General features: G+C 41.5%; 1 protein-coding gene across 2 annotated transcripts in view; it reads right to left on the reverse strand.

Annotated features, from left to right (window-relative positions):
• Positions 1-18,125, reverse strand: part of MRPL47 (mitochondrial ribosomal protein L47) — a 61,879-nt gene that overhangs the window by 15,955 nt on the left and 27,799 nt on the right. For both annotated transcript variants that reach the window (XM_077161135.1, XM_077161134.1), the window contains exons 5-6: positions 16,865-16,995; positions 2,110-2,205 (exon numbers count right to left, since the gene is read on the reverse strand). In XM_077161135.1, the coding sequence (XP_077017250.1) occupies positions 2,110-2,205; positions 16,865-16,995 (227 nt within the window). The remainder of the gene's footprint in view (positions 1-2,109; positions 2,206-16,864; positions 16,996-18,125) is intronic.

The raw sequence follows: 18,125 nt of genomic DNA on the forward strand, positions 1-18,125 counted from the left end.
GACATCCAGTTCAGCTTATTCTAGATCTCTAGCTTAGGTTTTGTTTAACAGATAAGAGTATTTCAGTTCTTGTTTTCTTGTTTCTTACCCTGACTGTATGGTGCCTTTTTTTTTCTTCCCCCCTTAGGAGGGTCTACTTAGGTATTACAGACCTGAGTCAGATTGTCCCAGACCAAAGTGGCCTCCTGTCAGGAGGAAAGAGTCACCTGTGTCAGTTTTCCCTGAGGGTGAGATCCACCAGGTTGAAAGACTTTCCTCTGAAGCCTCTGGACTCGGTGTTTTTACTATTCTGCCTGGTATGTGGCACTTGTCTGCCTGTGGGTCTCACCAGCATAAGGTGATGTGGTACCTTTAACTTCAGTAGACTCTCCTTACTGGGGTGTGGTTGAGACAGGAGAGGTTGTAGGCTGGCTTTAATCACTTCACTTCTCCAGACCCTGGGGTCTGAATTCCTTGAGGGAGGGATTCCACCTGAGCTGGGCCCCACCCCTCTCCTGGGGAAGGTACAGCCTCCAGACAAACTCTCAAACAAGGTTAATTTTGCCCATGCCTGGGGCAGTTGGAGCCTGAGAAGCCTTGCCACTGTATCTGAAGAGCAGTCAAGCCATAGAAACACAGCCCCAAAAAAGAAAAGAAAAATCCTTTTGAAAGCAGGATCGCTGTTCCTCAGGTTTGCCAATCAAGAGCTTAAGTTGGTACATTGCACTGTATATCTCTAGGTCCTATGTGCCCCTCCTTTCCTTCAGGGCCCAGACCCTTTCAAGTAATTTGTGCTGTCCCATCCAAAAAACCTCTGGTTTCTTTTTTTTTCCTTTTCAGTCAGCCCTGCCCCCTTTGTACTGGGGCAAAAAACAGCAACCTCAGCTTTTACTCAAGGTTTAGCTGAATTGGGGGTCTATTTTTAGTAATTAGAGCTTGGAGCTTGGTTGCGCTCAGCCCCTGCTGCTAGTAAAGTCTCTTTTCTATCACCTCTGGGAAGCGGTCTGTGGGGGGAGGGGTGCTGGCCACTGTGGCTTGGGGGACTCATAGTTCTGGGTGGGCTTGCAGCCGATACAGCTTGTTCACACTGGGGTATGCTGTCTGTCTAGTCACTGACGCGGCCCCAATAGTTCTTCTGTACTGTTCCTGGCTATTTACTAGCTTCTCTGGAGAATGAACTAAATCCCACTCTTCACTAAGCCACCATTTTACTTTTGATCTGTACCTATTAGCTTACTCACTCAGTTTTATCTACTCTTTTGGTATTAAGAATTCTTCCCTAAAATTCAGAAGATTCCAAAAGGATTCCAGATGACAAACTAGGAAGGGTCTCTAAATTTTGTTACCTTCTAGATGCTCCATAAGATACAATAAATAATGGAAAAACTATACTCCTGGAAGGATAAAGACAAAGTCAAATTCTTTTTAAAAAGGGGTAAGATATACCTACTAAGTATTACTGATACTAGTCAACGAATAGGAAATCATCTCTACATCCAACTAGTTAATGACTGGAAATCATCTGTAATTCAATAATAGAGGACTTATTTAAATAAATTCTGGAGCACATAATGGACTAAATTCATGCATTAGGATGATGCTATGGAAGACCAGTAATTGATATAGATTTTCAGGAGCTAGCAAATGAATAAAATCTGATTCAAAAACAGTATAATCAGTTTTTTGTTGGAAATATACTAAAATCCTACAATAACGCTTCACCATGACATGAATTCAGATACTATGCAACAGGCTTTCCTTTTCTCTTTCCTAGCTGTTTTTTTATTCAGTCAACTTTGTAATAACATCAGCCCAAATTCTGTGCAACTGAATAATCTGAACTGTATTACAGTTTTAGTATTTTAATATTACAGTAGTATTTTACCATCTGTCTACATATAAATGGATGAATAGAAAGACAAACTTCTAAAAGGATATACACTAGAAGGTTAACAGTGACTATTTCTGAAATGTTAGATTTTTATGTGACTTTTTAATCTGATTTTCTGATCTTTTTATAATGAACTGTACCACTTATGTAATCATATAAACTACAATATAAAGAAATTTTAACATATTCCATCTTCTGTAAAGATGATATATTTCGTTATTAAGGGTCACTGTGCTCACCTGATAAAACGGTCCACATAAGGCATTGCAAAGAATCGTTTCCTATTGTATCTTTTATTTAGGTGCCAAGGTATAGGCCATTGCTTGAACTTGTGCCTATCAAGAAAACAAAAAGTCATCACCTTACTGAAAACATTCAACACATTTTCACTTTTTACAAACACAACCTTAACTTTGAAGCAAATGTTTTCAATAAAATGAGGTGGAATTAGCTTTTAAAGCTTTCTAAATTTTTAGCTTTAAATTATAATATCATAAAATTATAGAAAAGTACAGATAACAGACACTCAAAAACCTACCAGAGAATTTCAGACATAGCCAAAGTTCCCTACTTCAACAATAACTACTATCATAAGTTGGAGTGTACCATTACCAGGTTTTTTTTAAATTTTGCTATATATATAATTTGATATCTAACATACGTTTGCATTGTTTAAACATAAATAAACTGTACCAACTTAACTTCAAGAGGTAATTGGTAGAGTGACATATATAGTAAATTCTAAAATGGAATTCCATACAGCATTTAAAATGAACTATTTATTGCTATTTCTATCTATCTATCTATCTACCTATCTCAATATAAATATGGAACCTAAAAAACCATAATATTGAATGGAGGAAAAGGAAACTGCAAAATGATACTACAACATTTGAAAATATTTCAATCAAAAAGTTAAAGGAGAAAATTTCAGGCCTTCTAACCAACAGTTTCTAAAAATTCAGAATTAATCTGTAATACCATAAGCCTAAATTCCATTCTCTTCGTAATTTTGGCTTTTAGTATATAATTTGACAGACAGTGCCATAAAAGGTACAGACAATTGTTTTAAGCAGAATACAGATGGTATTGTATTTCCCTCAGTTCATTCCACTTAGGCTGACCAGCTATCCCTGATTCCCAACAGCTAAGAACATGATACATCAAAAAAGTTGTATCTGGGTAGTACAACAGTGGCTCAGTGGCAGAATTCTTGCCTGCCATGCCGGAGATCCGGTTTGATTTCTGGAGCCTGACCATGCTCGCCTACCTGCCCCCTCCGCCCCCCAAAAAAGAGTTGTATCTTACCTTATCATCACATGTTCTTTTTTGACATAAGAAAACTGGATGTAATATTTTAAAAAGGAGCTCCGCATTTAAAAGGCTATCTTAAATATTTTAATGTACAGTAAGAAATTAGGAAAAAAGTATTAGGTCAGGGGAATAAGGGAGGGCTCTATGGCTGGAATCATGAAGTCACTCCAGGACGAGAGGTGAACCGTTACAATCAAGGTCTCTGCGCAGCAAACATCTACTCACGGACATCTAACTACCTGCTGCTCACCCCGTAGCATAATAATCCTTTGTTTAATGTGCTGCCCTTTCATGTCATCACCTGACCTCTGCCCTTAAAAACTGCACTCGCCAAAGCCTGTGCATGAACTCACCTCATTCCCTTTTGGTTTCGGCGAGCTCTGCCCAGGAGCGCAGCCAATAAAGCATGCTCATTCGCCTACTTTTCTTTCTCTCAATTACCTCATATCTTAAAACCTTTCATCTTGGTGCCGAAACCCGGGAGAGGAGTGTGGGTGCTGCCCGCCCGGCCAGGGGCACCCCGGCTTCCACTTGCTTCTCCTCCACACATCCAGAGACCAAGGATCCTTCGGCCTGCCACTACAACCATCACTCACTGGGTAAGTCCCTCCCCTCCTAGCTCAGCTGCCGGGTCTCGCATTTCTGAGAAGGACAGAGCCTGTCTGTAAATTACTCTCCGAAAACCGTGAATTCACGTTAGGTTCTCTCTCCCGAGGACTGAGGTGAACAGTGATGCCTGCAAGCCTCACACCCTTTTTCTGGGACTCGATAAGCTGTGGGGACACCCTGCTTCTCGTTTCCCTCCCAAACTCGGGTCCAGGACCTGAATGGAACTTTAAACCCGCTCATAAAAGCTTTAAGGACTCTCTCAGGGTGTTGGGACGCTGACGCCCCTGGGCCAGTTCTTTGTTCTTAGAGCCATTCCTTTATTCTGAGAGGCCTATCAGCATGGGCAATAAATCTTCTAAAACCCAACTCCTTACTCCTCTGAGTTGCCTACTGGCAAACTTATCCGCACTGAATCTACTTCCAGACATCCGGCCAAAATGCCACTCTTACTTTTGTAAAAAGGCTTGGCCACAATACCAATTGAATAATGGTTCTCATTGCCCTGAGGGGGGTACTTTCAATTTTAAGGTCCTTAACGACCACCGTGATTCCTGTCAAAAGAACGACAAGTGGGCCGAAATTCCTTATGTCCAGGCTTTTTTTCTCCTGCGCTCCCGTTCCTTTCTTGTACTTCTTGCCCAACGGCTCAGGTTCTCCTAGCCAAGGAAACTCTCAAACCCTCTCTCTCCTCTTTCTCCTTTTCTGAACCCCCTGACTCATCCTTTTTCAAGCGACCACTGTCTCCGCAAAATCCTTCCACACAATTCCCTCCTCCCTCTGGCAGCGCCTCAGATGCCATCTTGCCCCTTATCTTCTTCTCCTCCTCCGGCAGCTCCTCAAAGGCCATCTTTTCCCTTACCCTCTTCTTCTCCTCCGATGACGCTTCAGACGCCATCTTGCCCCTTGCCTTCTTTTGGTCCGGCAGAGCCTCAGCCGCCATTTTGTCCCTTACTTCCTCCTTCTGCTCCAGCCGCACTTCATCCACCATCTTATCCCTCACTTTCCCCGCCTATCTCAACAGTACTCCAGCTGCCATCTTATCCGTCTCTTTTTCCACCTGCACCATCACTGCCATCTTATCTGTCCCCCTCCTCTCTTCCCACCACCCTGGCAGCACTCCTGCCACCATCTTATCCTCCCCTCCTAACTCCACCTAGTCCCCTACTGTCCTCAACAGCCTTACCCTCCTCACCTGTAAGCTCTCATACCCGCTCAAAAGACTCTTTACTCTGTCCTCTACGGGAAGTTGCGGGACCTGAGGGGTTAGTTCGAGTACACACCCCTTTCTCCCTAGCTGACCTCTCTAATACTGAGAAACGGCTAGGTTCATTCTCCAGGGACCTGACCACGTATACTAAGGAATTTCAATATTAAGCTAATTCCTACGATCTAACCTGGCATGACATTCATATCATCTGTTCTTCTTCCCTAACCCCAGATGAAAGAGACCGTATTTTCAGTGCAGCCAGGGCCCAGGCCGACCAGGTCCATATAATTGACCACACCACACTGGTAGGAGCCGAGGCTGTGCCAAACCAAGAGCCAGGGTGGGAATATCAGGTTGACACTTTTAGCAGGGAGAAACGGGCGAACTAGGCGGAATAAAATGCTTACGTGTCTCATAGTGGGTATGCAGAAAGCTTCACATAAAATAGTAAACTTCCATAAACTAAGAGAAATCACCCAAGGTCCTGAGGAAAACCCGGCAGCATTTCTACACCAACTTACAGAAGCCCTCTCTCAATACACCAGCTTAGACCCTGACTCAGAGGCTGGTAAGACTGTATTAGCCACACATTTTATATCCCAGTCAGCCCCAGACATAAGGTGCAAACTGAAAAAAAATTGAGGACGGTCCTCAGGCCCCTATTCGCGACCTGGTAAACCTGGCCTTTAAAGTTTTTAATACACGCGATGAATTGGAAAGGGCGGAAAAGGAGTCCTGAGACCACTGAAAGGCCAACTTACAAACCCAATCCCTGAATGTGGCCCTGCGGCCTACCGCAATGGAGAAGAAGCCGGCTATGACTAATCTACAAAGTGCTTCAAATGTGGCCCTGATGGACTGGTCCTGCCAGTGCCCCAATCCTTGACCGCCCAAGGGACCATGCCCTCTCTGTAGAAAAAAGGGACACTGGAAAAGTGACTGCCCCTCGGCGCCTGGCCGTGGGGGGGCCGTCCTTCCAACCCCTAGTCCACCACTGGCAGTCCTGGGCTTGGCTACCGACGACTGATAATGCCCGGCCTCAGTGACCCCGATCACCCTCGCAGAGCCCAGGGTAACAATCAAGATAGCGGGTAAGTCCACCTCCTTTTTAGTGGACACGGGGGCTACCTTTTCCATCCTCCCCTCCTATTCAGGTCAGCTCTGTCCTTCCCGGGTCACGGTTACAGGCAGAGATGGACATCCTTTGCGCCCTTTAACCACTAAGCCACTCACGTGTTTAATAAAGGATCATCCTATTACACATTCCTTCTTAGTAATACCTTCTTGCCCCAGCCCACTACTGGGGCCGGATATTCTCACCAAATTAGGAGTATCACTACACTGGACAAAAATTACTCCTGCAAATCTACTACAGCCTCTATGTGTAGCCTCTGCCTCCGTCCAGGACCCTATACTTCCCGCTCACCCCTTACCACTCCACCTAGTCAACCCAAAAGTGTGGGATACCTCCACCCCTATCATAGCTTCCCATCATAAACCTGTTCTCATCTGACTAAAGAATCCGTTCTCATTCCCCTCCCGGCCACAATTCCCCATTTCCATAACCCATCGCAGGGGACTGCAACCCATCATCAACCGGCTCAAAGGGAAAAAACTCCTTATACCTACTAATTCACCATGTAATACTTCTATTTTACCTGTTAAAAAACCTGATGGTTCTTGTCTAGTCCAGGACCTCAGACTGATTAATGAAGCTATTATTCCTATCCATCCAGTGGTCCCCAATCCATATACTCTTTTCTCACACATACCTCCTCACACTACTCACTACACGGTCCTGGACCTCAAAAATGCCTTTTTACTATACCTCTGGACCTTGCCTGCTACAATCTATTCGCTTTTACCTGGGAAGACCTGGACTCTCTAGCTGCCTAGGAACTAACGTGGACAGTATTGCCTCAGGGGTTTTGCAATAGCCCCCCATATTTTTGGCCAAGCCTTAGCCAAAGACCCAACACAATGCAACCTAACTCCCAGTGTTATTCTCTAATATGTAAATAACTTATTAATTTGCAGCCCTTCTAAAGATGCCTTCACAGAAGCCACGGCCATCCTATTAAATTTCTTGGCGGAGAAAGGACACTGGGTTTCACCAACCAAGGCCCAACTTTCCTGTTCCACTGTTACTTATCTGGATCTCCTCCTTACTCCCACCTCTCAACACCTCACACTTGATAGGCAGCAAGCACTCCGCAAACTCCAGCCTCCGGAAAATGCTGAACAAATTTTATCCTTTCTAGGTTTCAGGGGTTCTTCCAGTACTGGGTCCCTAATTTTTCTGTTCTAGCAAAGTCCCTCTACGATGCAGCCAAAGCAATACCTGCAGGTCCGCTGGACAACCCCTCCGCCATATCCAAAGCCTTCTTGGTCCTTTGCAGTGCCTTACTTCAGTCACCTCTGCTTACCCTCCCAAATCTTAACAAACCGTTTATTCTATTTACTGATGAAAAGTGGGGAATGGCGGTGGGGGTTCTAACCCAACCTCTGGGGCCAACCTATACCCCAATAGCTTACCTCTCCAAACATATGGACCCTACTGCCTGCGGCTGGCTTCCCTGTCTCCCGGCATTAGCTGCAGCGGCCACCCTGACCCGTGAAGCTCTGAAATTCAGCCTGGATAAACCTCTCCAAATTCTGTCTCCCCACTGTCTGCAAGACCTCTTATCCCATAAGTCACTGTCTCTGCTCACTCCTTCTCGTGTCCAAGAATTTCATTTACTATTCCTGGAAAACCCAGACATTACTCTCTCTACTTCACCTCTAGTCTCAACCCAGCCACTCTTCTCTCTCAAGAGCCCTTGTCAAACCCCTTCCCCCAACCCACACACCTTTGCACTGAAATCATGGAAGAGCTTGCCTCACCATGCCAAGGTCTTTCAGACACACCGCTGCCAGAGGCAGATCTTACCCTTTTCATTGACGGTAGTTCAATCATAAACCAGCAGGGGAGGCGCAAAGCTTCATATGCTGTAGTCACTCCCTCTGAAATACTTGAGGCCATACGACTCCCGGAGTCAACCACATCCCAAAAAGCTGAGCTAATCGCTTTAACCAGAGCTTTACACTTAGCTAAACACAGGTCAGCTAATATTTACACAGATTCTAAGTATGCTTTTTTTTTATTTATTAAAAAAAATTAACTAACACAACATTTAGAAATCATTCCATTCTACATATGCAATCAGTGATTCTTAAAATCATCACATAGATGTATGATCATCATTTCTTAGTACATTTTCATCGATTTAGAAAAAGAAATAGCAAGACAACAGAAAAAGAAATAAAATGATAATATAGAGAAAAAATAAAAATAAAAAACACAAAAAATATATATAAAAAAACTATAGCTCAGATGCAGCTTCATTCAGTGTTTTAACCTAATTACATTACAATTAGGTAGTATTGTGCTGTCCATTTTTGAGTTTTTGCATTCAGTCCTGTTGCACAGTCTGTATCCCTTCAGCTCCAATTACCCATTATCTTACCCTATTTCTAACACCTGATGGTCTCTGTTAACAATGACATATTCCAAGTTTATTCTCTAATGTTGGTTCACATCAGTGGGACCATACAGTATTTGTCCTTTAGTTTTGGGCTAGTCTCACTCAGCATAATGTTCTCTAGGTCCATCCATGTTATTACATGCTTCATAAGTTTACTCTGTCTTAAAGCTGCATAATATTCCATCGTATGTATATACCACAGTGTGTTTAGCCACTTGTCTGTTGATGGACATTTTGGCTGTTTCCATCTCTTTGCAATTGTAAATAATGCTGCTATAAACATTGGTGTGCAAATGTCCGTTTGTGTCTTTGCCCTTAAATCCTTTGGAGTAGATACCTACCAATGGTATTGCTGGGTTGTATGGCAATTCTATATTCAGCTTTTTGAGGAACCGCCAAACTGCCTTCCACAGTGGTTGCACCATTTGACATTCTCACCAACAGTGGATAAGTGTGCCTCTTTCTCCACATCCTCTCCAGCACTTGTCATTTTCTGTTTTGTTGATAATGGCCATTCTGGTGGGTGTGAGATGATATCTCATTGTGGTTTTGATTTGCATTTCTCTAATGGCCAGGGACATTGAGCATCTCTTCATGTGTCTTTTGGCCATTTGTATTTCCTCTTCTGATAGGTGTCTGTTCAAGTCTTTTTCCCATTTTGTAATTGGGTTGGCTGTCTTTTTGTTGTTGAGTTGAACAATCTCTTTATAAATTCTGGATACTAGACCTTTATCTGATATGTCGTTTCCAAATATTGTCTCCCATTGTGTAGGCTGTCTTTCTACTTTCTTGATGAAGTTCTTTGATGCACTAAAGTGTTTAATTTTGAGGAGCTCCCATCTCTTTCTTTCTTTCTTCAGTGCTCTTGCTTTAGGTTTAAGGTCCATAAAACCGCCTCCAATTGTAAGCTTCATAAGATATCTCCCTACATTTTCCTCTAACTGTTTTATGGTCTTAGACCTAATGTTTAGATCTTTGATCCATTTTGAGTTAACTTTTGTATAGGGTGTGAGTTACAGGTCCTCTTTCATTCTTTTGCATATGGATATCCAGTTCTCTAGGCACCATTTATTGAAGAGACTGTTCTGTCCCAGGTGAGTTGGCTTGACTGCCTTATCAAAGATCAAATGTCCATAGATGAGAGGGTCTATATCTGACCACTCTATTCGATTCCATTGATCGATATATCTATCTTTATGCCAATACCATGCTGTTTTGACCACTGTGGCTTCATAATATGCCTTAAAGTCAGGCAGTGTGAGACCTCAAGCTTCGTTTTTTTTCCTCAAGATACTTTTAGCAATTCGGGGAACCCTGCCCTTCCAGATAAATTTGCTTATTGGTTTTTCTATTTCTGAAAAATAAGTTGTTGGGATTTTGATTGGTATTGCATTGAATCTGTAAATCAATTTAGGTAGAACTGACATCTTAACTATATTCAGTCTTCCAATCCATGAACACGGTATGCCCTTCCATCTATTTAGGTCTTCTGTGATTTCTTTTAACAGTTTTTTGTAGTTTTCTTTGTATAGGTCTTTTGTCTCTTTAGTTAAATTTATTCCTAGGTATTTTATTCTTTTAGTTGCAATTGTAAATGGAATTCATTTCTTGATTTCCCCCTCAGTTTGTTCATTGCTAGTGTATAGAAACACTACAGATTTTTGAATGTTGATCTTGTAACCTGCTACTTTGCTGTACTCATTTATTAGCTCTAGTAGTTTTGTTGTGGATTTTTCCGGGTTTTCGACGTATAGTATCATATCGTCTGCAAACAGTGATAGTTTTACTTCTTCCTTTCCAATTTTGATGCCTTGTATTTCTTTTTCTTGTCTAATTGCTCTGGCTAGAACCTCCAACACAATGTTGAATAATAGTGGTGACAATGGACATCCTTGTCTTGTTCCTGATCTTAGGGGGAAAGTTTTCAATTTTTCCCCATTGAGGATGATATTAGCTGTGGGTTTTTCATATATTCCCTCTATCATTTTAAGGAAGTTCCCTTGTATTCCTCTCCTTTGAAGTGTTTTCAACAGAAAAGGATGTTGAATCTTGTCAAATGCCTTCTCTGCATCAATTGAGATGATCATGTGATTTTTCTGCTTTGATTCGTCGATATGGTGTATTACATTAACTGATTTTCTTATGTTGAACCATCCTTGCATACCTGGGATGAATCCTACTTGGTCATGATGTATAATTCTTTTAATGTGTTGCTGGATTCGATTTGCTAGAATTTTGTTGAGGATTTTTGCATCTATATTCATTAGAGAGATTGGTCTGTAGTTTTCTTTTCTTGTAATATCTTTGCCTGGTTTTGGTATGAGGGTAATATTGGCTTCATAGAATGAATTAGGTAGCTTTCCCTCCACTTCAATTTTTTTGAAGAGTTTGAGCAGGGTTGGTACTAATTCTTTCTGGAATGTTTGGTAGAATTCACATGTGAAGCCGTCTGGTCCTGGACTCTTCTTTTTGGGAAGCTTTTGAATGACTGATTCAATTTCTTTACTTGTGATTGGTTTGTTGAGGTCATCTATTTCTTCTTGAGTCAAAGTTGGTTGTTCATGCCTTTCTAGGAACTTGTCCATTTCATCTACATTGTTGTATTTATTAGCATAAAGTTGTTCATAGTATCCTGTTATTACCGCCTTTATTTCTGTGAGTTCAGTGGTTATGTCTCCTCTTCCATTTCTGATCTTATTTATTTGTGTCCTCTCTCTTCTTCTTTTTGTCAATCTTGCCAAGGGCCCATCAATCTTGTTGATTTTCTCATAGAACCAACTTCTGGTCTTACTGATTTTCTCTATTGTTTTCATGTTTTCAATTTCATTAATTTCTGCTCTAATCTTTGTTATTTCTTTCCTTTTGCTTGCTTTGGGGTTAGTTTGCTGTTCTTTCTCCAGTTCTTCCAAGTGGACAGTTAATTCCCGAATTTTTGCCCTTTCTTCTTTTCTGATATAGGCATTTTGGGCAATAAATTTCCCTCTTAGCACTGCCTGTGCTGCGTCCCATAGGTTTTGACATGTTGTGTTTTCATTTTCATTCGCCTTGAGATATTTACTAATCTCTCTTGTAATTTCTTCCTTGACTCACTTGTTGTTTAAGAGTGTGTTGTTGAGCCTCCACGTATTTGTGAATATTCTGGCACTCTGCCTATTATTGATTTCCAACTTCATTCCTTTATGATCTGAGAAAGTGTTGTGTATGATTTCAATCTTTTTTAATTTGTTGAGACTTGCTTTGTGACCCAGCATATGGTTAAGTATGCTTTTTTAATAGCACATTGCCACTCAGCTATCTGGAGGGAGCGAGGATTCCTTACCACGAAGGGCTCACCATTAATTTAATGCTAAATTAATCCAACGCCTCCTTCAAGCCCTTCTGCTGCCCTTGCGAGTGGCCATCAAACAGATAACTCTGATGTCACCCGTGGAAACAACTGGGCTGATGCAGTTGCACGGGAACTAACCAAAGACCCCTCAACTTCAAACCTACCAGCACCAATTCTTTTCTTTACTCTTTCTTCCCTCCAACAGGCTTACTCTTCCAGGGAATGTGCAGACCTTCTCGCACAAGGAAGTTCTGCAACACCAGAGGGCTGGATCTTCCTCAATAACAAGGTGGCTCTCCCAACCGAGCAGGCTCACGAAATTCTTTCTCAGATACACTGATCGCTGCATATTGGACCCAGAGCCCTCACACAGTTCCTCCAGCCTTTATTCCACCACCCATCCTTAACTAACCTCATAACGCTGGTTTGTTCCTCTTGTCCCACTTGCCAAACGACAAGTCCGCAGGGAGGGTTGCGCCCTACTTTCCCAACTCACCAGCTAAGGGGCCACCTTCCCGGACAGGACTGGCAACTTAATTTCACACACATAAGGTATCATAAGAAATTATGATACCTTCTAACTAGTGTTAACACTTTAACAGGCTGGATAGAAGCTTTCCCCACTACATGGGAAACTGCTGACGTGGTGGCAGACATCCTTCTAAAACAAATCATTCCCCATTTTGGACTACCTACCTCCATCCAATCCGATAATGGCCTAGCTTTTATTTCTCAAGTAATTCAACAAACCTCATCAGCCTTGGGAATACAGTGGAAGCTACATGTTCCTTACCGACCTCAATCTTCTGGTAAGGTAGAACGAGCTAATGGTCTTATCAAAACTCAACTAACCAAGTTGGCCATTAAGTTATAACAATCCTGGGTTGACCTCCTTCCTCTAGCCCTCACCTGTCTACGTGCCACCCCGCAGACACCTACTTTTCTAAGTCCTTTCGAGCTTATGTACGGCCGCCCATACCTACTTAATCACCAGTTGCCGGTGCAGCCTCCTCCTTTAAGCTCTTACCTGCCACATCTCTCTTTAATCAGGCAATTACTGCGGGAACATGCTGACCGATTCCTGCCGCAACCAGGGGAAACTGATCCTGCCAATTCCCCCCACAATCTTCAACCGGGGAACGAGGTACTCCTCAAACAGCTGCAGCCCAGACCACTCCAACCATGGTGGACTGGCCCACACACAATGGCCCTTACCACACCTACAGCACTAAAACTACTGGGGGACTCTTCTTGGCACCACCTATCTCGGGTCAAATTATATAAGCAGGATGAGCCCTCCTACACTTGCCAGCCTCTGGGGCCCACTCAGGTTTGTATCACTTGTGCTACTCACCCTCCTAATTCCCACTGAAAGCAAATCCTATGTCTGGGAATTTCAAATCAGGGAAACGTTTACCCAAAATGGAAAAGCAACCACTCACGTAATTGGCACAGCAAACTGCCTGTTAACAGGTTGTAGCCAACCAATAACCATTCCTATTACTCCAGAATCAGTTAAAAAGGGCCCAAGGCCTTATGCCTGCTTTCCATACAACCAAACCAAAAGCTATTGTAACCAAAACAACTATAACATCATATATGGGGGATGTCCCTATTGGTTATGCAGGATACACGATGCTTACAATGAAGCACCTCATAAGGGTAACTTTTACATCAGTTCCCAGCAATTTTACATGAATACTGCAGATCCCTGGGACATGAAATGGTAGCAGGAATCCAAGGCAAACTATACTATAGCAGCTGGTCCCAATACCCTATAGGCACCATTAAAATACACTGTGAATATGTCCTTGTTAACACTACTTTTACCCAAGTGTCTATTAACATTGTACAAGCTGAGCAAAGCCTCTCCAATCACCTTGCCCAAACCTCTGCCACAACAACCTCGCACACATGGCTTCAAATCCTCCAACAAACCTTGCAATTCCTCAACCAAAAGCATATATTTCCTGAAATATCCCACTGTTTCCTGTGTGCATCATTAAATAGGCCACTCTTGGCAGCCGTCCCTATAAACCTCACCCAAATACACCAAATACACCAACACAGCCCTAGTTCCTGCCACACCACCCTAAAAAATATCCCCCTGTGGGAACCTGAGTCTGAAAACCTTCCTTATCCCCTAAAAACCTGCTACCTCACACACATTACTGTAAAACAAGCCAAACTTCAAAACTGATGCCAAACCAATGCCACTATCCACAACACCACCCATGCCCCCGAAGGGCAATATTTCTGGTGTAATAAAACTCTTATCGTCATTGGTAACAGAGTCCAGCAGGAGTTAGAAACAGGGTAAGATAATGGATAATCAGAGCTGAAGGGATACAGACTGTGCAACAGGACTAGATACAAAAACTCAAAAATGGACAGCACAATAATACCTAATTGTAAAGTAATCATGTTAAAACACTGAATGAAGCTGCATCTGAGCTATAGGTTTTTTTTTTTTTTTACTATTATTATTACTTTTATTTTTTTCTCTATATTAACATTCTATATATTTTTCTGTTGTGTTGCTAGTTCTTCTAAACCGATGCAAATGTACTAAGAAACGATGATCATGCATCTATGTGAGGATGTTAAGAATTACTGATTGCATATGTAGAATGGTATGATTTCTAAATGTTGGGTTAATCTCTTTTTTTCTGTTAATTAATAAAAAAAAAAAACAAAAAAACAACTCTTATCAAGTGCCTTAACCCCACTGCCCCAGGACCATGCTTCCTGGTAACTATTGTTCCTCAACTAACCCTCTATGGGGAGTCTGAACTAGCTTGGTTACTATCCCCCTCGCGCTCAGAAAGGGCTGCTTTTCTTCCTATCCTAATAGGCATCAGCCTAATCGCCTTGGTCGCAGCTTCAGCCACAGAGGGAGGGGCACTAGGACACAATATTCTAACCTCTCAAAACTTTAAAACTCGACTACAGGTAACTCTAGAGTCAACAGCCGAATCTCTCTCATCTCTACAACGCCAACTCACTTCACTAGCTCAGGTAACTCTTCAAAATCAACAGGCCTTAAACCTGCTGACAGCCAAAAAAGGAAGGACCTGCATATTCCTCCAAAAAAAACGTTGCTATTACATCAATGAATTGGGTCTGGTAGAGCAAAACATTCAAATGCTAAACAAGCTAAAGGAAAATTTCTATTGCAGGAAACAAGAAACCTCCTCTGCTCTAAACTGGTTCTCCTCTCCACTAACAGCATGGCTTCTCCCACTGCTAGGTCCAATTATCTTAATTTGTCTCTTTCTTCTCCTAGCTCCTTGCCTCCTTAACTTCCTCCAGGGTCGTATAAGAGAACTATCTAGAGTAATGATCAACCAAATGCTTCTGCATCACCTCCTGCCGACCTCATCAAACTCCTGCAGCCAGCCTCTCCTCTCTCCCAATCCTAACAATTTCAGCCCATAGCCCCACGCCGTCCCACTGCAGCAGAAAGCAGCTAAAAAGATCTCGATGCCCTACTATCACAAAAAGGCTGGAATGTTAGGTCAGGGGAATAAGGGAGAGCTCTATGGCTGGTATCATGAAGTCACTCCAGGATGAGAGGTGAACTGTTACAATCAAGGTCCTTGTGCAGCAAACATCTATTCACGGACATCTAACCACCCGCTGCTCAACCAGCTAGCATAATAATCCTTTGTTTAATGTGCTGCCCCTTTCATGTCATCACCTGACCCCTGCCCTTAAACACTGCACTCGCCAAAGCCCTGTGCACGAACTCACCTCATTTCCTTTTTGGTTTCTCCTTTTTGGTTTCGGTGAGCTCTGCCCGGGAGCGCAGCCAACAAAGCAAGCTCATTTGCAATCCTTTCGTCTACTTTCCTTTCTCTCAATTACCTCACATCTTAAAACCTTTCAAAAAGGTATTGGAATTACGTTTTTGTTAATAAGTGCTATTGGAAAAATGATATAATTGCTATGTTGACTACTTTAACTCAGGAGAAGTTAAAAAGCAAAATTTAAAAACCCTTGAAAAGACTACCATAATCAGATATCCTTAGGTTGACACAGATTCTCCCCTCTACCCCTACCCTTTCCTATTTGACTTCAACAAGATTACTCCAAATTAAGAACTAGCAGAAAGTAAAATAGTTTTTAGTGAGATATTTTTGATAATTTCTCTTTTCTGTGGTGGAGTAAGTCAGAGAGCATAACTACTTCCCTAAATTTGGATCCAAGCGCCCCCATTTCCAAAAATTCCATTAAAGGAACCTATCAAATGAGTAAGCTGCCATTATATGGTGTAATTTCAAGGTTACAGGAAAGCTCTCCAAACCACCCAAAATGCCTTCCCCATTTTGCTGATGATTAAAATTCTACTAATGATGTTGGCTGCTTAAATCCAAATGTAAATAAACCTCCAGGAAAGAATACACAGAGTCTTCCCAATTATTTATAACTAAGTATACATGTTTATTATCTTGTCTTCCTAGGTCTGACAAGATTTTGGAAGTGGAGGTAGGAAAAATGACATGTCATGAAAGTAGAAAGATGTACTGAATAGTGGACTGCAGAGTATGGTTTAAAAGATATACTGTTTCACACTTTGGTCCAGGACTTTTCCAGAAGGCAGTGGGTGCAAACTGGGACAAGTTGTTGGGAACTTACTCCTTTAGAACGTCTTTTTCAACAGTCCCAGGTTCTTAACGGGCAAAGAAGGCAGGTGTGTGCTGAAGCTTCAAAGGATTTATACCTCACTGAAATTGCATGTATAATGTACATTGTTCTGGAAAAAGAATTCAGAACTTTCATTAAATTCTCAAAAGGTTATATACTCCACATCAGACTTAGAAAGGAACAGTTATAAGGCTACCCTCATTGATAGCCTGGAATTCCAAAGGCGTTTGGGACCTTTGCTTATAAATTAGCTACATCTCCACTATATCTCATATGGTGTTTTTTTAAAAAAATATATCACGCAGGGGTATAAGGCATAGGAAGTCCACTCTCATCTGAGAAGAGATATAATGTAATTTCTTTACCAGATTATTCTTCCAAAGATGTCTCTTCTCCAAGCACCAGGTCTAGGTTTTTCTTGACCAGTCTGAAGAAGTCTTAGGGCATCTTCTCTTTCCTGGACAACTGTATCTAATGCATTCATGGACTCTACTACCTGAGAAGGGAATAGAAATATGCTATTTCAACAATCACCTACAAGAGAATTCCAAAGGGAAAGCATAAAGACTTAGCTACAGAAAGCCTATGTTGAATATTTTCTTTCAAAGAACCATTCTGTCAAATATTTCCTAAACTTTCTACATAGGTAGGTATATATGTGTCTGCAATATCACTTTTTGTAATTTTTTTAAAAGTTTCATTTAAATGAAAATTTATTTAGCTGAGACTTCCATATATGAGTTTTGCTTGGAGAGGGCAATTTTATAGATTCCTTTTGGAGACCCAATTTGACTTGTTATTTCAGAATTCAATGAGCCAAGAAGTGATTATCTGCTACTTTTTTTTTTTTTTTTACATGGGCAGGCACCAGGAATCGAACCTGGGTCCTCGGGCAAGGTAGGCAAGCACTCTTACCTGCTGAGCCACCGTGGCCCACCCTATCTGCTACTTTTGTTGTATTAAAAACCATGTTTTGACCTCAAAGAATCACTGGATGCCTATATACAATCAGATATTTTGGCCTGCGTGGCAACTGATGCTATCTGGAAAGAAGTATCAGTCCTACCATGCCTACATTAATCTCTAAAGATCTATCAAGATGAAAGAAGATAATATTGGAACTTCTATTTATTTTCCAGATGAGAGAGAAACTCTGATTGTGTTTGCCATGTGGCCTTCCACTTGAGAGAGAAACCCTGATATTCATCAGCCTTCTTGAACCAAGGTATCTTTCCCTGGATGCCTCAGATTGGACATAGACTTGTTTCAACTGGGACATTTTCTCGGCCTTAGAACTGTAAACTAGCAACTCATTAAATTCCCTTTTTTTTTTTATTAATTAAAAAAAATTAACTAACACAACATTTAGAAATCATTCCATTCTACATATGCAATCAGTAATTCTTAATATCATCACATAGATGTATGATCATCATTTCTTAGTACATATGCATCGATTTAGAAAAAGAAATAGCAAGACAACAGAAAAAGAAATAAAATGATAATATAGAGAAAAAATAAAAATAAAAATAAAAAATACAAAAATATATAAGAAAAAAAAACAACAACTATAGCTCAGATGCAGCTTCATTCAGTGTTTTAACATAATTACATTACAATTAGGTA

Source organism: Tamandua tetradactyla, chromosome 5 (assembly GCF_023851605.1).
Source record: "Tamandua tetradactyla isolate mTamTet1 chromosome 5, mTamTet1.pri, whole genome shotgun sequence".
Lineage (NCBI taxonomy): Eukaryota > Metazoa > Chordata > Mammalia > Pilosa > Myrmecophagidae > Tamandua > Tamandua tetradactyla.